General features: G+C 34.8%; 1 protein-coding gene across 5 annotated transcripts in view; it reads right to left on the reverse strand.

Moving 5' to 3' along the window:
* The window catches only part of ITSN1 (intersectin 1), a 143,802-nt gene that overhangs the window by 61,016 nt on the left and 56,461 nt on the right, over window positions 1–26,325 (reverse strand). For 4 of the 5 annotated variants that reach the window (XM_014938097.1, XM_014938098.1, XM_014938095.1 and 1 more), the window contains 8 exons: window positions 23,576–23,838; window positions 22,608–22,757; window positions 22,281–22,421; window positions 18,072–18,159; window positions 17,758–17,897; window positions 8,108–8,232; window positions 3,242–3,471; window positions 1,761–1,882 (listed from right to left, as the gene is read on the reverse strand). In XM_014938097.1, coding sequence (XP_014793583.1) covers window positions 1,761–1,882; window positions 3,242–3,471; window positions 8,108–8,232; window positions 17,758–17,897; window positions 18,072–18,159; window positions 22,281–22,421; window positions 22,608–22,757; window positions 23,576–23,838 — 1,259 coding nt within the window. The remainder of the gene's footprint in view (window positions 1–1,760; window positions 1,883–3,241; window positions 3,472–8,107; window positions 8,233–17,757; window positions 17,898–18,071; window positions 18,160–22,280; window positions 22,422–22,607; window positions 22,758–23,575; window positions 23,839–26,325) is intronic. The other variant, XM_014938096.1, reaches the window with a different exon arrangement.

Genomic DNA, 26,325 nt, shown 5'->3' on the forward strand with positions numbered 1-26,325 from the left:
TGCTCCTTAGTATCATGTTTTTTTGGGCAAAAATGTTATTTCCTTGCAAGTCTAACTAATAGTGATCACTCTTGCTCAAGGAAAAAACAATTACTTATTCTCCTAAGCTACAACCTATTTCAAAAGGGAACAAGATAATAGTGATCACTCTTGCTCAAGGAAAAAACAATTTACTTATTCGCCTAAGCTACAACCTATTTCCCCAGGGAACAAGACAATACAACATTTTTCAATAGCCTGAGGAGACCCATGTACCTGTATCCTCTCTCATTTAACACCTGACTGACCGATATTATTTCTTGGTGCAGAATAACAACACATTGCATTGTATTTCAGAATGGCATTGGGCCTCTTCCCGAGTCATTCAGTAGTGCTACTAATCCAGGATTTACCCTTTATTTTCCAAAAGCAGATTCTAATGTCACAAACACTTCAATGTGACAGAGCTGAGTCAATAAAAAAACCCACACAAACAAACCCAAAAGGCTGAGAGATGAAGCCTCATCTCCCCAGAATACATGCTTTCTAGAAAATAGTTATCATAACAACTTATGAGAGTCTACATAGCGTATTTTTTCCATTCTTACTGAACTGTGGCAAAACACAATAGCTCTTAAAATCTATTTTGTTGGGTGGAACACTACAAGGAATATACTTTCCCACAGTGAACAAGGTAGCATTCAATAGTTGCACTCGGAATTTTCATTATGAATATACATATGCAAATTACTACATAGTAGTAATTTATTAATATTAATATACACACTTAAGAACTGCAGTCATTAATAACATGATTACAATTTTGGAGATCATTTGAGACAGACTATCACTTTAGAGTTTAACATGACAGTTATAGTTTGACCATATCCCTGTATCTCATCATCTACTTGAAAAAAAGAAAGGAAATTATTATCTATTAACACACCTCCAACCAAACTTTTAGGTTTTGAAGTTTCAATTTTTTATAAACGCCATTTTACCTACTGTATATTCTATTGAAAATAAATGTAAAAGTATCTCACAAAAGAGTTAAGTAGATTAAAAAATGAACAGAGTAAATTATTGTACAAACTATTCCAAGCTACAATTACACTAGATCATTATGTCAAAAACTGTCACTAGAAGAGTTGTATAAAAAATTGCCAGTATTACTGAAGAAGTATCACCACTATAGAGAGACTACGTTAATGTTTATGTGATCATGACACAAGTGTAGCCTTGTAGTTTAGTGTAATTGTCTCACATAGTATTACACTGGACATAACATTCTCTTAACAAAGGCAATTTTCCACATTACAAATTTAACACTTCTCTTGTATTCTCCCCTTAAAGAGGCAAATTTCTCATTGGAAACATACTCTATTTATCAAAGTCAGTTTTTGATTCCACACATAATAGCCACTCTCTCAAAAGAAAATAACAGTAACTTTATTCTCCAGGTACCTTGGAGGACAAGAAACCTCTCACTGAGATACCTTCTGTATAGGAACCTTTTCAAACACATTGACAGACACACAGAGCTCAGCATAAAAAAAACCTGATAGGATCTGCTCATAGATTACGTTTAAACTTTGCACTTACAATGAACTGTAGGAAACTATCCATTATTATAATAGGGTTACTATGTCATATCACATCATTTTGGTACTCACTGAAATATTTGTCTCAAGTCTGTAAAAAGTCTTGCCATACATAATTTCAATCACTCAAGTGCAAAAGCTTAAGTAATTTTTTCAAGTAATATCACAACCCCTTCTTACCATGACTATGTCGCCAGGCTGAATAGTGATTTCATCGTGGCTTCTTGATTCAAAAGGATACAGAGCTCTATAATACACTATTTTTACATCCTCCTGAGCAGAAATAGTTAGAGGAGCTTTTTCTGAGCAAAGGAAAAAAAACACAGATACAAAGAAAAAAATCAAAATACATTATTTTTAAATATTTGAAAAATGAGGTGAAAGCGGAGACAAAAATTAACAAGCCTTACATTGTCTGTAGAAAGTATGTTATCTCCCTCATACACAAGGAGAAATACTAAAAGGAATCTTTTAAAATACAATTTTCTTACTACTTTCTTTTCTAAAGATCAGGTAAAATATTACTGTATTTTGACTTTTACGGTATATACAACTATTTTCATAGAAAGAACCATGTACATATGATGCAATATATGTAACCTCTCAAATGCTTGAATTATTTTGTAGGTTAAATCTCATCAGCCACAGGTTCAACTCAAACACTGATAGTCTTGCATATATCAATGGTATTCCAAATACTTTTAGAGCCTGCTTGTGTAGCATCTTCATTTGCAGCCTGACTATAATTCCAAGAAAGATGTTTCAAAATGTCCTACTACATACCAATTGGCTGAAAAGAGGTCACTTACAGATGGCGTTTTAAAAAAATTACATGCTAAAAATGCATTATTAGAAAAAGAGAAATACAGAAAAGCTTCAAAAATACAAGCCTAATTGCTCTTGTATAATGCAATTCCTATTTGGTCACAAAAGTGCGCTCTGCTACTCTACACAAATGAAACCTAGCAAGAGGACATACTAGACTAAGTCAATTCTGGATTTCGGCAAAAAGATAGAAGGTAATCTCCCCTTTATGCAATCTTTGGTCAGATATTTAAACAAATATTACATTCCCAATCAGTTCTCTTGTCTGTGTATCATCCAGTTAAGGAGGAACCATGATTCCCAATATGGGTAAAAATCAGGTTATAATGCAGAGAAAAAGCTCTCAGCTGAAAGTGATCATATGTATAGCAGATAAAACGGGATTAAATCTTCGACTTTAGGTCATTTGTTCAGTAAACAACGTGCATGGAGAAGAGGAAAAAGGATAACTGAATTACATATTGCTACTATTCTAAAAAAAATCTCAAGGCATATATTCCACACCAAAATATGAACTGTAAAGAAAAGTACAGAAGTAATTTTTGACATCTTGCAACAAGATCTTACAACAAGTTACAGCTACAGCTGTCTCTTCAGTTGGCACTGTGAATCTCATCAACTATGTGTTACACTCTGCTAAATACCATACTTTTAGGAAGTATAGTGAAGCCTAAAAGAACAACTTTTTGGAGTCTAGAGCTCAATCCATACATTATTTACTTTGGTAAGACTAGGAATCCAGTCTTAAAACATAATATTCTTCCGAATTAAATCGAAAACAGAAAAGAATTGTTGAAGAGGGACGTGCAACAGCACTTCCTGATTTTTTCCTCTACCTGCATTTGACCAAGGGGCCTGGACAGCTGGCTTGATTGGCTCTTGATGTGGTTGGAAAAGCTTACTCAGTTTCTCTTGCATTTCCTGTTTCCCCTTATCCTCACTTTCCTTCTTCTTGGTTATTTCTTCCCTTTTTTGCTTCTCATCTTCCTGAATTTTTTTTGGCCACTGAAGCTCTTCTTCTGGTTGCACACGATCAAGCCGCTGCTTGTCCCGGTCCTGGATTCGCCTGTTGGACAAACTAGGTGTTTTTTAAGCCAGTCGAATAAAAGACCATAAAAGTTAGTTGTCCTTGTGTGACCTATAGTATAAAGCATAGTCTTTATGGCTATTGTATACCATGTAGGAGCTGTTAATTTTATTTTGGTGAGTTATCTACCACTCCACATCATCTTCTTGCACAATTACTTCTCGAGGACAAAGCACAAATATTCAGAAAGATTTGATATGACTCCATATATATTCATAAAGAAAGAACTGTGACTCTCAGACAAGTGAGAAAACACTATTTCATGCAACCTACTACTAAGCACAGGCCTCCATTACCTTGAGTTGCTTTGTCTTTGCGTTGAAAAAAAACTACCTTTATTTTTTAATTTTAAATCATGTGTCAATTCCGTACCTTTGCAATCCAATTCCACAGAACTCTAAAAGAGGTACAGAGCAACGTGAGCGTACAGAAATGACAAACCAGTTATGTTTTGCAGCAGAATGTAAGATAGGAAAAAAACATTCAACACTACTTTTTCTTGTTAGAGTTCTTCAGGGATTTGTAAATGCTAAACTTTACCTTCTTTACTGACACTGTGATGTCTTCTCATTGTCTTTCTCAACATGTCTAAGAAACGTGTAGACATGTTTTTTCAGGGCATGCTCTAGTGCCCAAGATTATTGGTTTGTCGTGGGCTGCTGAGTGGGTGGGTGATGGTTTTTTGGTTTGGTTGTTGTTGTGTGTTTAGGTGGTGGGTGGTGTGGTTTCTTTTGGTTTTTTTTGTTTGTTTGTTTGTTTGTTTGTTTTTTTGTGGTTGGACTCGATGATCTCTGAGGTCCCTTCCAACCACCACAATTCTGTGATTCTGTGATTCTGATCTTCAATGACATGAAAACAAATATATTTAGCTGTGTTTTTCTAACTATTGTATGAAACTTTACACAGGTATCCTAGAACAGTATCTTAATCAGTTCGCAATGGTCTGAATACTATAAGCTTTATAATACTCAGTACCTTACACTTTCAGTCCCACCTCTTCAATTCAACAACAGCTGTGTCTCAACCTGGGGACTCAATATTTGTATATTCGCTTTTCATAATTTTCCATTAGATTCATAAATCCTATGCTGTTGTTTTAAGTGATGAACCATACGATGAAAGGAGGAAGAAAAGAGGGAAAAAAAAAATCTCCCTTGGCTGAAGAAACAAAACTCCTCGGCATCCAAGAACGCAGACATAAGGTTTTTGGTTCCATGTAACTGTAAGGCTGATTTTCAAAATCTCTTCCCAAGCAGTCTAATTCAAGAAATCTGAGTACCCATGATATCAGCATTGCTAGTTATCATTTTCATTTATCCCTCAATTTCTTTTATTTAATCTAGGCCTGTAGATATCAGCCATGGCTATCACCAGACATTTTCAATAATGAATTCTTACCATAAGGTTTTCCCTGAAACCAAATAAGCAGTAAATTATACACTTCAATTTTTATCTGCTCAGGACTGACTTCAGCTCTACAACATGGGAAGAAGTCAGGAATACCAATCAAACAAATTGGTTCTGCTTATTTTCTCAAAGCCACAAACATCCTTAAGTAAGACTCAAAATAGCCCAATCAGACAAAAAACCAAACCAAACCAAACCAAAACAACAAAAAAGCAACAGTAATCAGAAAATATGGCAGTCCTGATCCTCCTGTTGAGGGGCAGGAAGTAAAAATATCTGCAAGCTTCATACAGCACTCTTGCAGAACTATTCAGAAAATTTTACATTCCAGCTGCGAAAGCCAGCAAATCCTTCCTCTCCAACAGAGGATAAGACAACAGAAGAAAAGAATAAATATTCTCTGCCAGAAACATTTTGCACCAGTAAAGATAATTCTAAATGGCTACAACAGGTGCACTTTATTTTGTTCCATGACCTATTCCACTTCTATACTTTCTTCACACTTAGAAAATTAGTGACAAACGCATGACGACAAGCTGGTTATCACAGGCTTGGCCTACTATATAGAATCTATTTTGTCCAAAGACAACATCAGTTCCTGGACAAAAACTGTGAGGAGGAAAAAAAAAATGAATTCCTTAAGGGGAAACATCCACTTTCCAAACAGTAGGTTGGCACCACAGTGCAAAAATCTCATCTCCATCAATGTAAGTTTTGAGTTGAGTTGACAAGAATATTTTCTGAAAGATGCCAAGGTACTCAGTATCTAAGACGGCAGCTACTAACTTACAAGCTCAAAAAAAAAAATATCTTTGGTTCTCAATAAAATTGCTGATACCATTCCAATATTCCACATCTGTATACCATGAGTACAGGTTAAGACACTAATGTGAAGAGTATCACTTCCTCCTCTATGAAAAACTGCTACAGTTTTCTGTGTTCAATGTTAACTCATCTAACAAGTTAATAAATTCACTGTTCTGACAGCCTTCTGTTTTAATAACTTAATTTGTCCTCCTTATGTTCATTTACAAAGTATTCAGAGCCAATTACTCAACAGTTTCTTGCAACACTGAAGTTGTACCACATAGCTATACAGAGCTCAGTTTTCTTTTGACTTGAGTAGTGTCTTACCTGGTGAGTTTAGTCAGATAGGCTTTAGATAGGAAACTGAGTTTTTAATTATGTTCCAGCAGAGTGATTAACTCTTCCCATACCTATAAACCAAGTTTGCTCTAACTGCTGGACCGAGAATAGCAGACAAAAAATGTATCCCGCGGAAGTGGGGGTTGTGTGTGATTTCTTTTTTCCTTCCATAGAAGCTGCAGGAATTTCTTCTTTGATTGTTATGGAAGCTAATATCACGAGTTGAAGACAAGGCAGGGAATAAGAATAGACAGAAAAGAAACACAAGCCTAGGTGTGAGAGCTACAACTTGGGGTTAGGAACAGAAAACTTGATATTTCACTCTTTTCCTTACTTCAAGACTCCTGCTATGTTAATTATTGTGGAATAGGACCTCTCATCTGGGATTTACCTATACCTGCTTTTACTCTTTTCAGTTTCTATTTTTCTCTCACCAACTGCATTATACCACTCAGGTAGTTCTTATCCCAAACACCAAGAGTAAGTTCTACTCATTTTAGTCAAACGCAAAGGGTTTTTTTTCCCCTCTGAACTGTGTATTACTCATGTAGAATCATGCAAGTCTGCCTGGAATTAACCTTAAGCTAATTGAGACTAAATAGCCATAGAGGGTCTTCAAAAAGACCTTTACCATCCCCAAATATGTATGTCCGTATTTTTGTTTGCTCAATTAAGTTATGTGCACAATTCAGTGCATAATTACCAACAAAAAATTGTTAAGAAAGTGATTGTGGTTATATCCATTTAGTCACAGGTTATAGTGCACATAACTATGTTCTTAGATTATTCTCTCTGCTTTAGAGTTATTAAAAGGCAGCATACTTCCGTAATCACTAAGGGGGAGTATCCAGGTTATGAGTATTAATCATTTACCTTATTCATTCTGCTGTCTGTTGGAAATCAGTAAGACTGAGAGACTGCTCATTATCAGATATACCAATTGCAATTTAGAAGCTTGAATATTTGGGCAGCAAGAAGTTTTGCATTATCAATAGTGTCTGAATGCTGAACTAGCATGAAAAGTCAGACATGAAGTTTTCCATGGCAGAAGTCTTTCCTATTTTAAATCTGTTTTTTAAATTTCTGTTTTTTCTGGAAGGAAGCAGAGTATTTTATTTAATGTTCTGAGACAGAATATTTTTAATGTTCCTACACTTCCAGTACTTCAGCTGGAAAACTTCTTGTTTTCAAGGAATTACCATATTTAAGTGTAGCTATTTCCTCATGATTGAAAGTTGTTTCCCTAGAAAGTTTGATATTTCTGAAGTTGATCTTTAAAGGTATTCAGTTTATGTAAATGATTTAAGAATTATCTAAACTTAACTGCTTTCTACGTATAAGATTTCTCTTTGAAGATATGGTTTTCACTGAGACCCTGCATTGGTTTTGCCTGAAATGTAAAAATTAACTTCACTCACCAAATAGTAACACACAGGCTATCAATTCACTTTAGGTTATAGATCATGTAATGCTATAACCAATAATTTAAGATCTCTTATTCCCAGGCCTTTGTTTTCTTTTTGTCTCTTCACCAACATCTGTTAATATTGAGTATAAAAACCCCCCACAATTGCTAAAAATTAAATCAAACAGCTACTGATAAATTATGACAGAATAGAATTGGTGTGTAGCCTGCATGCCCTTCATTTTATATAAATAAGTGTGAGACAAAAAAAAAAAACAAACTTAGCTCCATTTTATGTTAGTATAAAAGAAAGAGCTAAGTTAGTTACACTGCTCAAGAATTTCTTTAGATGTAGAAGCACACTACACATTTAAGTAACACTGCTGAAATCTGTACGTATCACTGGCAGTTAAAAGAGTCACAGACAGATGTAGAAAGTTCATCTCCTCAACATGCTCCTCATTCAAGGATAAATCAAGAAATTCCCCAACTTTTAAAACGGATCCTCTGCACTGAAATCAAACTTGGTCTAGGTCTTGGGAATCCTGGCCATTTAGCAATATATTACCGAGAACTTAAGTTTCTTTTACTTGTTTGCAAAATGATTTGCACTCTAACACCTCTATTTAAAGGGCTTAAATTAGAGACGTTTGCTACCTTTGAGCTTCTTTTTGCTTTTCCAGTTCTACTGTCTTTCTTTCTTGTTCCTTCTGTTTCAGCCTCTCAGCTTCCAAGTTCTTTTGCTTCTGTAGTTGCTGTTTGTTGTGTATTTCTCTCAGCTCCTAGAGGAAAAAGTAAAATACATGTAAACACATACTATGTGAATCATAACTAATGGCCCCATTTATTTCATTGTGAAGTAACAAAACTCACAAATGGTTGGAATGTCTCTTCAAACTTACAGTATTGCCAAATGCATTGGCAGATTTCAAATGTCTATAAACCACTTACTGTTTTCCTATTTTTATCCCTATAACCTGAGATGTTAAAGGGTTAAGAAACAAGAAAGCCTTTTTTAAATGGTGCTCTAAAAAGTTGACAAGTTGACAAAGACTTATCTGAAAAGCCACTTCATTTTGTTTGTTGGTTTGTTGAATTCGTTTATTTAATTCCATACAAAAATCTACCTTCTGAGCTGCTCTTAATAGGAACTGTTTCAGTAATCGTTTTTATTTTGAAATTAATGATGATTTACTAAAGAATGTAGGATTGTTTTATACACAGGAGACTGAATTCCTTAAACAATGTCTTTGGGATGAATCACAGCACAGAGAGTATTCATCCATACACAAGTCAGTTTTCCCCTAATTAAATGGAAAGATATTGCTTGAAACATTTAGAATATAAATAATAATAAAAACATCCTCTTTTCCTCAAGATTTGATTTCTGCATTAAGACCTTTTAATACAAAGGCAAGTTCTATCCTGAATCTCTTTGCATAACCTAGAATTTTGTGCTGAAACTCCTCAGTATTACAAGGGAAAAAAGGATCACTTTAGCTATGACAACTGAAATTTTTCATTGAAAATAGTTCACTTAAAAAAATTTCTATGTTTTAACGAAAATACAGTACAGAAAAATATGCAGAAAAAGTATGTAGCAGTAAATTGTTTCTAAATCTGTATCTTAATGTCTAACTTTATTGTAATATGTTATGACTCATATCATGCAAGTTTGTTTAGTTTGTGTATCCTTAAAAGCTTTATCTTAATTAATTCAGAGATTGAAACAGTTAATCCTGAAAGTATTTGGATAGTTTTTCAGAAATTCACATTCTACAAATTAGCCAAATGGAGGCTTCATGTGACTGTCCTCATGCACTGACCAAAATGTAGAAAATTGCATAAGAGGAAAAAAAAAAAAAAAAAAAGAGAGATAACTAAGTATTAGGTGATTCAAAGAGTCAAAATGAGAAAAGTTTCAGTAAGTTAATTTCACAAGATTATTAGTAACTTCTTAGCTAAAGTTTCATAAAAGTTGAAAGTTAATACTTGTTTATTTACAGACTGTACTTGCACTGTATCTAAAAATTTTAGTTGGTGAAAGGAGCACATGCATTAGTGCTGAACGACTGCACACTGTGCAACATCAAATTTTAAGATTTCAAAATAACTACATTGTGAAGAGGATTAGCACATGACCTTTCCAAGGTATTAAAACCACTTCTGATATACAGATAAAAGTTAAAAAAAACTAAACAGTTAAGTTCAACCTTGTGTCCTAGCTCTCAGTCCCATTCATATCCTTAATTTTAAAGTCAATGAAAACTGAATTCAACATCATTAAATAGATAATGAGTTCTTATACAAGTTTAATTAAAACTCTGCTAAGGCCATGAAACTCATTGAAATACAGAGATAATTTGGGCAATATCATCTTTTATGATCATCATTATTTTCCATAGTCGCCTTAAACCTTAGTAGGTAGTTAGGATCTAGGATGGATATTGCAGAACATAAAATAAACTACTCTTGCAAAAAAAATCACTAGAGTTATTCAGGCAGGATATTGCCTGTGGGAAAATTTTGAAACCTTGAACACCCATGGTTAAAAATGTTCATGTATAACCTTATTTTGGACTAAGGAAAAGGGCATTTAAAAGGAAATACATTAGCAATATTGAACATAACAGGTTTACAGTAGCTAGCCTATAAAGAGCGATAAAGGGATCAGGAAACTGCAGTGAACACACAGTTGGTCAACTGCACCTAGAGCTAGAGGTGGCCTCTGACCAGAATATAAATTTCTCAAGTGCTATCTAGAGTGAAAAGTCATTTGCTATAACTCTATGTTATTAATTCAGCTTCTTTAATGCTGTCACACTAGCATATTGAGGTACGAAGGATTTGACCCTTGTTTCAAATTAACTTCTCTGAGGGAATCACAGTTCTCATTGTCCCTACATGATCACCTGAACCCTTATTAGTATCAAAAAACATGTACAAGCATAAAGGACAAATATACAACCGTAAGGAACATTAGCAGTGGAGTGCTTTACAAGCATTCATCCAAAGGGACATAGATTAGAAAATGGCACAGTTGAAAGTAGTTTTCCACCTGGCCAACAGTATTATAAATTTTTGTAGATTGCAGAAATCCATAAACCTAAGCATCTACAAAGCTCTTGAAGCTCAAAATACTAATTTTGTGAAGTATCAAATATCTTTACTAATATTAATGATTTTTAACCAGCTGTTCCACTTTTCTGGGTAGAGAGACTGCTATCCAAAGTGCATGTTTCTGACTCCTACCTTTAGTTCAGCTTTAGCAGAGGCTTCCATTTAGTAATTCTTTGTTGTTCTACTTGCTCTAGCTTTCCTTCACATTCATTTCCCTTCCTCTCACTTAACTTTGTATGCCAAGAAGCTCAAGATTCTGAGTCCTGGCCAATGAGAACTCCTCTTGCTATTGAACAGAGAGATCTGGGATACTCACACATTTCTAATAAGGCAACCTGTTGTTACTTGCAAAATTTTAAGTTATTTAGACAATAGTGCTTTCCAGGTTTGTTTTTTTCTTCCCCTTTACATCTTTACCCCAAACTCTGGTGTTTGAGCAGTTAAATAGAAATATTTGCTAGGCAAAGAAATAGGAACTAAAATACTTGAAGGGTATGAAGGCTATCATCGTTAAACAAAAAACCCAATAAATCTCAGAAGTTTTAAGTGTGACCACACAGATGCAAGTATTTGAGCTTAGTTTACTTTTTAAAAAGAAATTTGTAAACTAGAAAGGATTATTCAGTTCATCTATATACACAGAATCAGGAGGAATCTACCTCTAATTCAGAACATTGCTATTTTCCCCCCTTCAAAAAACTTCCTGAGCCTTGAAATACATAAAAACAACTTACAACTTACAAGATATCTGTGCACCAAACATTATGTACTTCCACTAGACATCCAATTACAAAGGTAGTCCAAACTCTATATTTTAATTATAGTTTATACTTGTACATTTATCTCACCATTAAACTTATGATATATGCCACTTTTACTGACAAACAGAAAACTGGGGAAGTTGTAGCTATAAGCCATGCCTCTATGTCTGTCTGAAGCAAGTAGTTTCTCATACTAAGTACATATAGTAGGATTATTAACTGCTGCATCACATCAATTAAGTGCTGCTGCCAACTCTGGTTGAAATAATTAAATTATTTTGTTTGCTTGTTTTGTCATTTCATCTATATGTTCAGCTATATTAGGATCTCAAAATTTAAATAATTTAATAATTATTTAAATTTTCCATAAACATTTTAACACATTATTCCCTCCCAGCTAAATCAATGTGCTACTTCAGTATTTTGTGACAAGATTTTTCTGTGACATACCTATAACAGTTAAGAAAGTCTAACCTAGCTTATACTCCTAGTACTGGATGCAATATTTTTGGAGATGAAAAAAATGCAATCAGTATCCTTCTTTGCTTCAGCTTGGAGGAAATAAAGATTTGATGGGCATCTTATGCAACAGATAGATACTCTGTTGCTTTGCCAAGTACCAGTGGGAGGATGGGGGAGAAGGAATCAGTATCTCCCACAGTGCTATAGGACAGCAGTTGAACAAAAGTATAGTAACACTTCAACAGTCAACAGAATGAAACATTCTGAATATTCAGCACAGTCCTACACTCATCTTTTACAGACACAAGCAACTTAAAAGCTGTACATTTACAAATCGTATATCGTAACTCCAAAGACATAACAATGCTCTGCTTGTTTCTGATATGCAGGACAAAGCATGTCTTACCTTAAAAGCAGAGAGAAATTGTTACCTTTCCAGTTAATTCACAAACAGACTAACAAGTATAATTCTGAGATGTTAACAATAGCCACATTTAGGTACCCACATAATATTGAATATGAATTAAAATATGAGTTTCATACAGCAGAGTAATATTCACTATATACAGACAAGTCACATTGCTATGAAAACCTTAATGTTAGAATTGTTTAAGCCCAAATTTTGCCTTTTGACAGAAAGAGAATAGAACTTAGGATACTTCAAGGATTACAATACAAGGTTTCCATCACGTCTTCTCCCCTCGAGACAAACCAGAGCATTTGATACCAGAGAAAAGAACCCTACAGTTCTGTGCTCACTGAGGCTTTCCCACAGCAATACTCTTCTACCCCATTCCCCAGCTCCCAAAGCGCCTGCTTTGTCCTTGACAGACAGGGTTCCTCCTTTCACCCCATATTATAGCTACAGGGGATTTGATAAAGGGAATGTATTGTCATATCTCTCATACCTGGAATCACAAGTTACAGTGCTGTGTAGGAATACTTGACATAAAAGTGTTTTCTTTTTAAAAATGCTGAAGACCATGACTAAAATAGGCAATTCACTTAAAATCTTGACGTTTCAGATAAGCAAAAGACAAAAATAACTACCTAGTACCCTTGCCCAGGTTGCAATTCAAGGCACACTCCTCATCTAGGCAGTAAGGATTAGATAAAGAATCAAATTATAAACTCTTCTCTTTGGTTACGTTTTAGTGCTAGCACCTCTTCTTAAATACTAACTTAGTGAAACACTGCACACTCATCTGTTTATGGTAAAGTGAAGCACATAACTGGAGGAGGTTCATCACTCAGATTGAGATTGTTGTGTACTGCCTGAGTATGGCATGGAGACCTTTAGAAAGGAGTCTAAGTAGTTGACGCAGCCCAGGAGAACTGCCAGGCACTGCAGCATTGCATCTTCCATTGCCACTGACTGGAAGAAAGAAATGCTCAAATGTAAACAGGCATTCATATGCAAGACTTGTCCAGTGCACACTGACCAGACAGGGACTGACAACAACCGGAACATGACACAAAATGTAAAACATTTTTAAGAACTTGATTCTACTTGTTCACCCCTTTTTCCAGGCACTGAGAACAGCTTCTTGGCAAGACTAGTGTTATTTCAGAAACAATAATTAGTTGTCTTCTCCTGTGCACTAACACAATAAGCTCTAAATACTTGATTCTTCTATGCTGTATGAAATGATTATTTGGCCTTTGGAGACAAGAACCAAAGAATTAAGAACTATTATTTCTTTATTTGAAAGTTTGTAATGACTGACCTTTGCACCATTTAAATGTGAATTCACACTGAATGTAGAAAGAATTTGTAAAGGTAGATTATAGTAGGACTATACATATAGAAACAGGAAATCTAATATAAAGCCTTCTATTCTACAGAATTATTTTATAAAGTAGAGAAAATTAACAAGTGCCGAGTTACAATTTATTAATATCTGTATCAATTTTAATTATTAGATTCCTAGCCTAAGATTTTTAAAGAGTAATGGAAGTTAGACTCCTTCAACCATAATTCAGGACCAAAAAAGTGGTCCAACTTTCAACCCTGTTACAAACTCAGTCACTTACTCTATAACCAAATATAGCACAATCCACAGTACTATAATCTTATCTGATAAAATAACTCAAATCTGATTTAAAAAGATATCTGACCAGTTGCAGGCTAGGGTACCTATTTCTCTGCCAAACAGGTACTAACAGTTTCCTGAAACCATGTGGTTCTAACCTAAAGATATTCAATAAAAATACTTAGAACTACCTGTTTTGAAATAATAACAACATTTTACACTCCAGACCTTTTTTGAAAAGGAACCAAATTCTATGAACATTTCCAACTCTTGAGATGTTAACTTGAAAAAAAAGTAACTGAAGCACTTGAGCTCCAAAGGAGCTTAAATTTAAATCAGTTGTTTTGGAGGGATGAGAAAAGATCCAGTGGAAAAGAAATGTTTCATTTATCTCCCTAGTCATTCATATATGCTATTAACACATGAAGAAAAGATGAGGTAATTTAACACTCGTTTTAAGTATTCACTTACTGCAGAACATAAAAACTATAATATGGAAGCAAATGCAGTGCAATCCACTGTATACTACTACAGTGTTAACAAGTTGATCCATTACCCAAAATATATTGGAATATTAGATAAACTTTATGGTCTCATCAATGAAAAGGTACACTAGATACTAGTTAAATTACTAATTTTATGTTGTACTATTGCAGCATATTTCTGTATCTGCTGGTACATCAAGCGTAGACTATTTCAAGTGAATGAATCAGAAACTGAGTTTTGTAAAATTTAAGAATACATTCACGTAGGAGATAATGCAACCAATATTCATAGCCAATAAGGAATCAGTCTCAACAATAATGACAAAAGATTATAACTTAATGTTCCTGTCAACACTGTCTCTCAAGCATTTCATTAAAACTAGTTTGGTACATACCTCGTACTCAGAGACCAGTAGCTTACATATTTAGCATTCTGGTTCTGTTTTCTATGAATTTAAGCATTTTGACTAAGTAAAGGCATGTATTATTCCCTCTCTCCACAGGAAATAAGTGCAAAATGCTGTAAGATGGTATATAACTAAAAAGTATTTAGATATGCTTTTTTTTTTTTTCCTGGGAGTTCGCAAACAGTACCACATCATTCTGCTTCTTGTCCAGAAGGTAGTTTTATTACAGAAGTCAAGGCAAGCACGAGTTCCTCTCTATCGTTGTCAGAGAACACAAGCTGCACAAGACAGTGTCAATTCCAGTGCTGCCGTCCTAACAGCCTCCCCATCAAACGTGCACCTCTCAGAATAAGGAAGCACAAAGAGCAGATCATCAAAATAAATGTGTATCAGTTTTAAACAGAGAATTTAGAAACAGCCTTGATTAAAAATGAAGCTTTAAATGTATTTATTTAATAAGAATACATTTTAAAAATAAACACTTCTGTATTTCCCATTTTTACATATTTTCCCTTCATTTACAAGATAAAAAGCCTTTATTATATTTAGAGCTCTGATGGGGTGGAATTTTTGACACATTATTTTAAAAGGTTTACATTTAAATGTGAGCATTACACAGTTGACTGATAATTACACAAATTGCAAGGCACTGTAGCACCAAACGAGCCTCCTGTATTTATGCACCCAGTTACTAATAAATAAACAAAAATTATTCTGTTAATTGGAGAAGCTATTAATTTGGCAATTACTTATAAGCCATTTTCTACCTATTTCAAACATAACCATTATCTTCCCAGTGGCATTTCCTAAAAGTTGTCAAGATATTTTTGATTGTTTAGGTAAAAGTATCGGAGAATTATTCAAGTTCCTAAACTACTTTGTTGTGAGGAATATTACCTAAGATACAGGTGTGTTCTGCTTTGGTTTAAGAACAAAACTTCCACTTCACACAAACTCTAGTAAAACCATAAGTCTCAGAAAAGATTTCACACAAGCTCTGTGCGTGAAGTCTCATATGCAAGGCATTCTCAGAGTTCTCTCCACAAGACCAGCAGCCATTAAATCACAGTGTCACCTATGTGATTTCTCTGGCACTGTGATTAATACAACTATTCCATGCTGAGCCCACAAAAAGGTATATATGCCTTTGTAGATATTTGAATCTAGTAATAAAATCACTCAGCCCCCCCCAAAATACATCTTGCACATCTAACGAAACTACAAAAAGAAGACATAAATCTCTCTGAATTAAACTCCTACCTTTCCCTTTCAATAGTACAACTGCCCCTCCTAAACTCATCTCTTCCAAGAAAGCAAAGCAAGCTGCTGCTGCGAGGCAAAAATAGCAACAGGCAGCATCAAAAAGTGGTCTTCCTAATAAGCACTGCTTCTGCACATTATGGAATAAAGAACGCAATATCCTCAAGCCAGAGGAAGCTTGCTGAAGTCTTCCCAAAGAATTGTCTACATTTTAAAATAATTTTCAGCATTTAAAGTGATAACTCTAAATACTAAGATTTGAACAGAGAAATCAATTTTCCAATTAAACTGCAAATTAGTTTACAATTATTCAAGGTATTCTTTGATAGATGGCAGGTATCCTGATAAATCAATGTCTTTGTTTAATATGCATCTTCAATTTTTAATTATCATTAGCTTGCTATTTGTTAGGTCAAGCCTTTCAGTATCTAGAGTACTGAATTTTGGTTGGTTGGTTTGGTTTTTTTTAGCTACTATTACAGTACTAAGATTATTCAGCCCTCTGCCCATTTATAAACTGTTTAGGTCACTTATGATCAAACCAAATGCTGACACTAATTTTAGAATTAATATCCTTTGGTCATATCTATCAGCAAAACACTTCAAAAGGACTCAATTTAAAAAAAAAAAATCACCCTAAAAGCATAACATATTAAGATATGTCCAAAAAAAAATAAATAAAAAAAAAATATATATATATGTAAGTGGTATATGAAAACCATTCTGTTTTCTTTTAAAATAAGTTGTGTGCATTTTGTCTTGCTTCTCATAACTCTGCAGACATTCTCCTCTTCCTACCTCCCTGCCTAAGATAGGGAATGTCATTTTGGAACTGGCGGCATTGAAACCAGTAGTGGTATGGTATACAGCTTTTAATTTTTCCTATAACTATTAAAAACTTTAATAATATAACAAGCTATTTGTTGCTTAACTTCAAACACGTCTTCCATCCTAAAGCATGTGATGTAATCATAGCTGATCTAATTTCAAAACAACTACAAAAACAATAGTGTATCTATTATAGTATTTTTCCTTCTAAATACTTGTAAGCACAATTTATTAGACCGTGCAGGAAATCATATATTTTTCTATTCAGCTTCCAGGAGAAAATGCCAGTTAAATTAGCAGACAAATTACTTTAACATAAGAATATTTTATGAAAAGGTGAAAAAATGAACACTATTAAAAGTTTGTAACAAGAGACTGATTTATAACTTCTCTCTGAAGAGTACTTCCTCTACTGACCTTCTGCAATTTCTATCATTTTTTTGTGCAGAAATAAACAAAAATCACACAGTTTTAACAAAAGACTGATCAATAAAGCATGAAACCACAAACAACACACAACTACATTCAGGAACAAGTATAAGCTTACAAACAGCAGATGAAAATTCTGCATGTCAGTAGAAAATCAAGTCTCTTACTAAAGATTTCAATTTGAAGTACCGATTCCAGCAGATTTGCTGACCTACTGCAGTCTTATGCCACTTTGATGCAGTAGGACCGAAATTGGCAATTTCATATTTTCAACCACAGATCTGGAATCAGAGCTCAAATTTATTCTTAAATAGATCTGCAGATTAAGTTGATTCAAACTCTGAGTTTGAATGCTAAGTAGTATTTTCTTAAAAAAAAAAACAAACCAAAAAACCAAACCAAAACAATAGATTTGAGAATGTTCCTAAAACCGACATTCTAAATCAATCACTCTAGTTCAATATTTTTAAGAAAATAATTAACTGAACATTTAGTAGAAGGGGTTATAAAGTCTAGGATTACCTTCAGTTGATTATTGAAAATATCAATTTCCTGAAGTTTAGATCTGGTTTCTTTTTCTACTTCATCTAGCTGGTCTCGAAGCTGCTGACGTGCTAGTTCCTTGGCTTCTAAGGCTCGTTTGATTGTAAGAAGAGAATCTCCTGTTTTTAAACATATTGTCAAATAAGTATTTCCTTACATGGAGTATTTTAGGTCACGGAAAGCAACATTTTTCAACATGCATCTTGCAACACAAAAAAAGAGATTACAGAGTACACTGTGCAATGCAGCATCATACCTTATACAAACGTAGCCATGTACAAAAATACACTTACTGTGCAAACTGTTCTGTTGAACTTGCTTTAGCTGATCATTAAGCAATTGCTTTTCTGGAATCAACCTTCCAAGCATCTGCTGAGATTCCTGTATAGGGGATAACAAGACAAGAGAAAACAGGATAAACAGACAAAGAGAAGAGAGAGTGATGACTTTAGCTGTAAGACCTCTCATTTTCATTTCTTCTAAAATGGCTCTTTACTTTTTCTCTCACTAAATTATGTGTAATTGCTATTATCCAAGCACTATCTGTGTGGTACTACCACTCAAAAAAAGCGAGCATATGCAATTTAAACATATTACTTGAGAAGTGATTCTCATTAAATACCTAGCTTGGCTTGGAATTACTTGAAATTCAGGGGAAAAAGACAAGGACAGATTCCAGGAAATGTTAGAACAAGCACTTACTAACAATTTAATTCTCATTTTAACAAATTAATATTAACTTTGATCAGGAATAGAAGGACAAATATTTACAATTTATTAAAGAAGAGAAAATAAAGGCTTTCACTTTAAAGGAATGTATTACAGCCAAAAGCTATGCCATACAAACTCTGTTAGGGGAGAATACTTGAGTCCCAGATCTCTCAATTTAGCATTCTCAAAAGAAGATTATGATCTCTCTCAGTTTCAACACACAGTCATACGATTCCATGCTGCTATATTACAGGACACCCTGCAGGTGAGAAATTCCTCCTTCGGTAGGTCATATATATATATATATATTTTTCGTATATAATCCTTGCTCATTCTGGAGGATGAAGTGCTTCTTCATACACCTTTCAGAAGCCTTGACCTCCAACTTCAAGTTGTCAAAATGTATTATAGGAGCATGAGGTGAAACAGCTTATTTTATGAAAGCCACCAGGGTGTCAACATCCCATCCTTCACATAAGCTAAGTAATTTATTTCAGCAGTTGTCTTGAATTGCAGGCTTTTGAGGAACCAACCATATGACAATTTCAATTTGTCATTTAGGATTGCAAATTACATAACGCGATCCTAAGAATGAATGTCACCTAATCGCTTAATACCAGAATGAGTCCCATTAAAAGTTTTTAGTTTTTCTTACAAGAACACAAGGCTGACCATACTGACATGACTCTGTAGTTGTCCCACTTTACTCATGGCAGTCTTTGATTTGGCACCTGTAGTGTACAGCTCAGATTTTATGGTTATGCAATGAATGCAGACTACTGTAATCCCTTTATGTTCCAGAAAACATATTTAGACAGCATAGCAGAGTCAAGGATAAATTCACAAAGTATCAAAATTAAGATAAACTATGTATTTGACTGTTAGGAGTTACATGTGTCCCTCATTATTCAGCTGCATTGCCTATGACATCAGCAGATCTTTTTCCTTCCTTCAAGAATACCATGAAGGTCAGATACTCCTATCATGGGACTATTATTTCCTACCTAGAACCATAGCAATATATAAGGGAGCATTTTCCAAATCACCTGTGTAAGAGGGCCTGCCACCTTCCCAACAACCATCATCACAATATTCTTAAGCTACATGCAAAACACTGTCCTTTGTGTTCGTACTTTCTCTTCCACCACACCCTCTCACCCAAATACCTGCACGCCCCCGTGCCACAGTTTGGGATGAAAAACGTAAAAAGTAATATTAAATTAGTATACCACACAGGCATCATGGAAATTAAGTTTTCCAAGTAGTATAATCCAAGAAAGGTGGTATCTAGTAGACTAAATGTATTGATGGATAAACCTCAAGAGAAAAAGAAAAGGAAACCACCTTGCAAGACACAAGGATAACAAAATTGCATCACTCCAATTCAAAAACCATTTAGATAAGCCAAATAGCTGAATGGATACCAAAAACGAAACAGGATTTACAGAAAAATTATCATTCTTCAGGCACAAAAGCTAACACAGGGCAATATTTCAGGGTGTAATATGATACTAACTGTAGTTGTTAATTTTTAAAGGCCAGATTTTTAATTTCTAAACTCTTTACTACTCAAACTATTCTGTGTATTAAGATTGGAGAGTACTTAAGGACAGAGAATGCCAAGGGATCATGAGGGTCAAGTTCTGTTTCCTGAAACTGAGATACCACTATACATCTTAAGTCTCTGCCACATACTCTGCTTCCAATGCTTCAGAGTAAAGCCAAGTTACTTGGGAGCCAAAGTGTTCATCAAGGAGGCAAATAATTCCTGCAGATAACAGGCAGAGGCCCTGCAGAGAGTATAAATGTAATTCAAACACAGTTTAGGTGTTTGGAAGGTGGGATCCTTCCAAATGTCCTTGGAAATACCACTCTACCAGATACCACAGATTCATGTAACTAGCACAAATTTTCATCACCCAGGATTAATTGTTACACAATTTCTTCCACGAGTTTAATCAAACTCCATCCTGAAACTAATTAATAGGTTGATGAATAATTACTCCATTGAATTAACTCATCTTTCCATAGCAAGTGTCAGGTGTATTAACCTAAAATACTTCCAAGTGAAGATATATCATCCTACAAAGACAACTGACAATATTGACTTTTTAATCTATTGGAGAGTTTAGAGGATCAAAATCTCCTTTTAAAAAAGTCACTTACTGTTTTAGTTTTCCTCTACAACTTAGACAGTAAAATTTAGAGGATATTTAAGAAACTCATCTTTTTTCAGGAAAAAGCTATCCGCTTTTTTAGGTTCTCCCTAGATGAAATCTGGCCTTCTCTACTAACTAGTGACACTTCTTTCTGGGATCACAATTGTGTTAAACCCCTCAAGCGACACATACTGAAATAATAGTGGTTGAGATCAGTGATCACCTGAGAGAAGATAGTACCATGAAGCCAAAGCTATTGCTGTCAACCTAAAAAAAACCACAGACCACCTCAAAACCAAAAATCCAACAAAACACCTGCCAAGAAAGGCAAGCATGATTTTCATTACAGAAGTGCTCTTACAGTCATTGTGAACAAACCAATTTAGAAAGTAAATAGGCATTAACCAAACTGCTGGATACATACCATCTAGTAACGAGACAGTTAAATCACTACAAATATAGCAGGGATTCCAAAATGAGTAAAACGTAGACAACTGTGCAAAATTCATTTTACTTCACCAGATGTTCCAATAGTTTCAGATTGGTGTCAAAATGTTGAAGGCAAAAAAACTAAAAGGCAATCTACTTTTTGACCATTGCAATTGGCTAATAAGTAGCATAAAGTAAATGTTAGGAAGGTGGTACCTAGGGTACCTAGGTGGACCCTAAAATATACTCTTTATAACAACCTGTTGCCAAAAAAAAGATGCCTTGTGAAAGGTGTAATGGTGTACACAAAATTTCAATAGAAAAGTAAGTTCATTTAAGAACAAAAAAAAAAAGTGTCAAAAAATACTCATACATAAACCAAAAAAAACTAAGCTTTCAATTCTGGTTTTGTTGAAATGAATGTACTATATTAATTACACTTAGAAAGTTGAAATGGAACAGTAGGATTAGGTTTTAAGACAGGTTTAAGACCTAAGCCCTCAAAAGATAAGAGTGAAATTCTCTTTCTGGTGGTGGAAAAGCACCGAGCGCCCCCATTACTGGCCAAGAATTAATTTCAAGCAATATATAATATTTAATAAAAAGAAAAATCCCTACATCAAATACTACAACTTATCTTTACAAATTGCCAAGAATATTCTTTCACTAAAAGCAGATATCTACTCAATTCCATCCTTAATTTGACAGACAATTTTAGATACAGAAGAGATGAACGCGAGAGACAGACCATTGTCAACTAATGGGTTTAACTTGTAACATCAATTTTGAAAGCTCATTATTTTCTAATTAAAAAAAAACATCATCAAGCCACTTCACTGAAGTCAATTCTTTCTTTTAGCATGCAAATAGCAATCACTGCCAACAAAAACAGATGCTGTAAAATTTTTCTCTTCATCCTCCCAAACCCTTTAAAAGCTTCAGCCAAACAATTTATTTACTGCTTCCCACAACAGGATTCCATGAGGTTGAAGTGACAGTCACAGACACACCTTCAAGCGTAGGAAGCAACTCCCAGACATATCTGAAGAACATTTATTTAAAAGAATGGTAATCTATCTACACCAAATACTTATGTACAAGGAACAAGATAGCATATATTGTAGCAAGTTTGCTTGGGATATTGATACGGTTAAGAAGGTCAAAATGCAGGCGTAAGAATGAAATTAGAGAATGTTTTCTCACCTGTAGCTGCTGTTGCAAATGGGTGATTTCTGCAATTCTCAGTTCTCTAGATTTATTTGTACTTTCAATTTCTTGTCTTTGGGTAGACAGCCGACATCTGATATCCTGAAGCTTTCCCTCCAACTGATTTTTTTTATCGTTCTTTAGAAAAAAAGAAAAAAAAAAGAAAAATATCTCTCTTTTTTTACCAGAATGGTTTGTCATGCAAGTCAGGATCTAAAAAGTAATTTTACTCCATATTTAAACGCTGAAACTAGAGAAAATAAGCATGGCCATATCACAGTCACTTCTGTGCTTGTGTGTTTTATCTACAATATAATCACTTACTAGAGCTTCCAGCTCAAATTCTAATGTCTTCTTCTTTGCCTTCAGAACAACTATGTCCTCTTGTTCTTTGTTTCTTTGATTTAGTAGCTCTTGTCGACGATTACGCTCCCACTCAAGTTGCCGTTGCCTTTCTAGTTCCCGTTTTGCAGCCTGTAGCATTAAAAAAAAAATTAAAAATATGAAAGATCTATTTTGAGAACCTATTCTAATTGGTGATATTCATATTCTAATGTGCAATTAAAACATTAATATAAACACACTGCTAAACTGTGGACTAAATACGTGCCTCCATTTAAGCACATAAATTTCTCAATTGTTTAAATACAAACTTGAAAGCACTGGTGAAATGGGGCTTCCCTGTACTGCAGATAGGTGACTAAACAGAGTATCACTCCATTTTAATTAGTTTCCCAAGATCCTATTTTCTTATTTAAAAAGTTGTTTCATATTAAGACTTCAAAAACTCTCTAGGATAGCATCAAATCTCTTTCCAACATCCAACATTACACATTCTGCAGCTTTGCAAAGAATAGTCAAATGTTACTGCACTAAATGCATCTTTATTTGGCAATGTGAGAAAATAATAGTTTTTTAAGTTAACCAGTATGAGTTTTCTTTAACAAAGTAACTCATCACAGGAAAATAATGAATGCCACCAATGCCCTTAAATTTTCCTTCATTCGTTCAAGCATCTCTTTATAGCAAAGAAAATAATAATTATTTTTAAAGAAGTCAGAGGTTAGGAGCACATTGTCCTAGGTCTCAATGTCTCATCCATTAATTTCACATGAAAAATAAAGAGAAAGCCGACCCTTTCCTTACCTTCAAAAACTCAGAAATTTAAGTTCATTCTTTTAATGCTTGCTTACTAAATACGATGGCAAAATACTTAGTGTACACATTACATTTTGTTCTAATCAAACACAGCTGCCAGTGACATAACACGTTTCTTTTATCCATTTAGTTACCTCTCTTCTTTCTATTTCTTTCCTCCTTTCCTCTTCTCTTTGCCGTTCCAACTCACGTTGTTTTTCCAACTGTTTCTCTAGCTCCAGTTGTCTTTTACGCTCTTGTTCCTGCCGCTCACGTTCTTTCCTCTCCTGCTCTGCCCGTTCCAGCTGTGCCAGACGCTCTTGTTCTTTGCGTTGCTGTTCCAGGAGAGCCTGCCTCCGTTTTTCAAGTTCTAGATTGCCACGTTCAAAGTTCTCCCGTTTTTTATCTTCAAATGTAACTTTAACGTGTGGAAAACATGGGGCAAAGAAGAATTAAACTCTGCTACTGACTTAAAAAAAAAATATCCATATATGCTGAATCAAAGTGAAACAACATTCCCACAGTACTAGATGCAGCTCTCAACTACTGGTAATATAGCTTTACAGGTAAATCTAGATTTTATCATTAGCATTTATATTGTAGATCTCCTTAAACCCACATCCTTAGGAAACCAAGGTGTGAACTTCAGTTCCCATTCCTCAGGCTTCTAGGTTTCTCCACAAAGCCCAAAAAGTGGGTATAAATTAGGCAAACCATGCAGCAGTTAATCCTCTTTGAGGACACAGAATCTGGAGTTCCTCTATACATTTGATAATAGCAGCAGTACAAGAACCAACACTTCAATTACTACAAGGCAAAGAATTCAGCTGCTGATACCATCAAAAAGTCATTATGCAAATGACCAGAACGTATTTAAACTTGGTATTCTCATAAGATTACTCATTACTGTCAGGAAAAGAAATGGCTTGCTTAAGTTCTTGAGTAGCTGAACTCAGGAAGACTGGATTCCTGCAGATTTGTATCCTTATCACGTACTGTCCTAGAAGAATGACCTCAGTTCCAGCACAGGTTCCCTGACATTCTTCTGCAATATCAGGGATTGTCCTTCCCCTGTTCGACATTCCTTGGCCCCTCCCTCACAGTTCTTCCAAGTTGTTCTTTCCACTTTACTTTCTGCTTCTTTTCATACCCCAGTTGTCCCATTCCCATATCCCATATTCTATATTTCTCTCCCCACGTGCCCAACATGTACATTTTTGGCATGCAAGTCAAAAGATAGCAAATATTTACTTCAAAGTATGTATGCACTGTTTGACACGCTGGCCCAACACCTGCTGAACCAGTGGCATTCTTGTCTAAGTTTGGCCCCTTTTCCTATTGCAAGTCACCTTTTTTCATAAAACTTGAAAGAATTTAACCACTTTGATGCCTGTCAAGTTTGTTTAAAATTAGCCACTAGGTTCAAAGAATATTAAGATACAGACTGACAAACCAAGAAGGTGATTATTAACTCCCACCGATTCAGAAAACCAAGCAAAAAGGGGATAAAAAAAGTGTGTCAAGAAAGACAGTTAAAAGGAATAGGTAGAAGGGCAAAACACTTGCAAGTAGCATGGACGTTGAGATACCATGTTCGAGGCTCAGAAAACACATATGACTAATAATAAACACCAGGTTTTAAAGTGCTGCCCAACAAGCTAGTATGGTTACTCAGCAAAATCAAGGTAGCTACCAGAGATATCAAAACAAAGCATATCCAAAGTATATAAATAGAAGAGAACAACTTCTAGCAAATTAAATAAGTAGTTACTGGCTTGTGTTACTATGATTAAGGGAAAGCTTTGAATACATTATAAAAGCCAACAAATAAAAACTCTTTCAAATGTCTCAAAAGAGAAAAAACCCAACATCTAGACAGATTTAGTGAAGCCAAGGAAGCAAGACAACATCCACTATTATAAGTGATCTTTACAACTGAAAAGCTATACATCAAATAATGTAAGAGGCTTATACACTCTAGTTCATCTTTAACTGAGAGCAGAAACTGCTTTAAAACAAAAAAAAAAATAAGAAGAGTAACAGTCTGCCAAACCCAGACAATGCTAATCCATAGTTCAAATACAAAATTAATGAACTACTACCTGTGCTGTGCAATCTATCCTTTAATCAACATCAGTGCTGTAAGACTAGAAGATGACAAGTGCAACACCAGTCTTTTCTTAAAGACAGTACAATGATCCTGAAAACTACAGACAAGTCAGTCTACTCCCACGCTGGGCAAAGCAGCAGAGGCTACAATAGACAGAGAATTAGTTATTATACATTTATTATAGATGACTAACTGTGATACCATTGAAGAACCAATGCAAAAAAGAGGTGCCTCTGAAGTCTAATAGACCTAATTGAATCAATAAGCAAGCTGAAAAAGAAGATCAACAGAAGAATACTTCCATGTTTTCAAAGTCTAATTAAGAAACTAAGCCAAGGCAGTGGTTGACTTTTCTTGACACTACAGACTGAATACCAAATTCCTCTGATGCCAGAGACACAAGACTTGGGCCTCAAAGAGCCAATACAGGAGAGTCATATCTCACCTGTGACCAAATATTTAATTGTGAGACCTCAGTAAGCTCTGTTTCAGCAGTGCCCGCTCTCTCCCTTCATCCTCCTACAGCCAGAAATTACCCAGCTGACTGTCAACAGCAGTAGTTATAAAATATAAGACAAGAGTTTTATCTGAATTGCTCACATGTAAATTCCCTGAACTAGCCTGGTATGGAAAAAGACAGAAGATCCTTGGGCCCTAACAAACAGTTAAAAGATTAGAATTACGGGGTGAAATAAATTACCAACTTTCACAATGACAGAAAGATTCTCAGTAGCTTCCTTCAAAGATCTCTACTAGCAATTGTTCAGTGTGCAACAATGATCTGGAAGAGATTGA

This window comes from Calidris pugnax, unplaced genomic scaffold, assembly GCF_001431845.1.
Source record: "Calidris pugnax isolate Ruff unplaced genomic scaffold, ASM143184v1 scaffold25, whole genome shotgun sequence".
In the NCBI taxonomy this organism is placed as follows: Eukaryota; Metazoa; Chordata; class Aves; order Charadriiformes; family Scolopacidae; genus Calidris; species Calidris pugnax.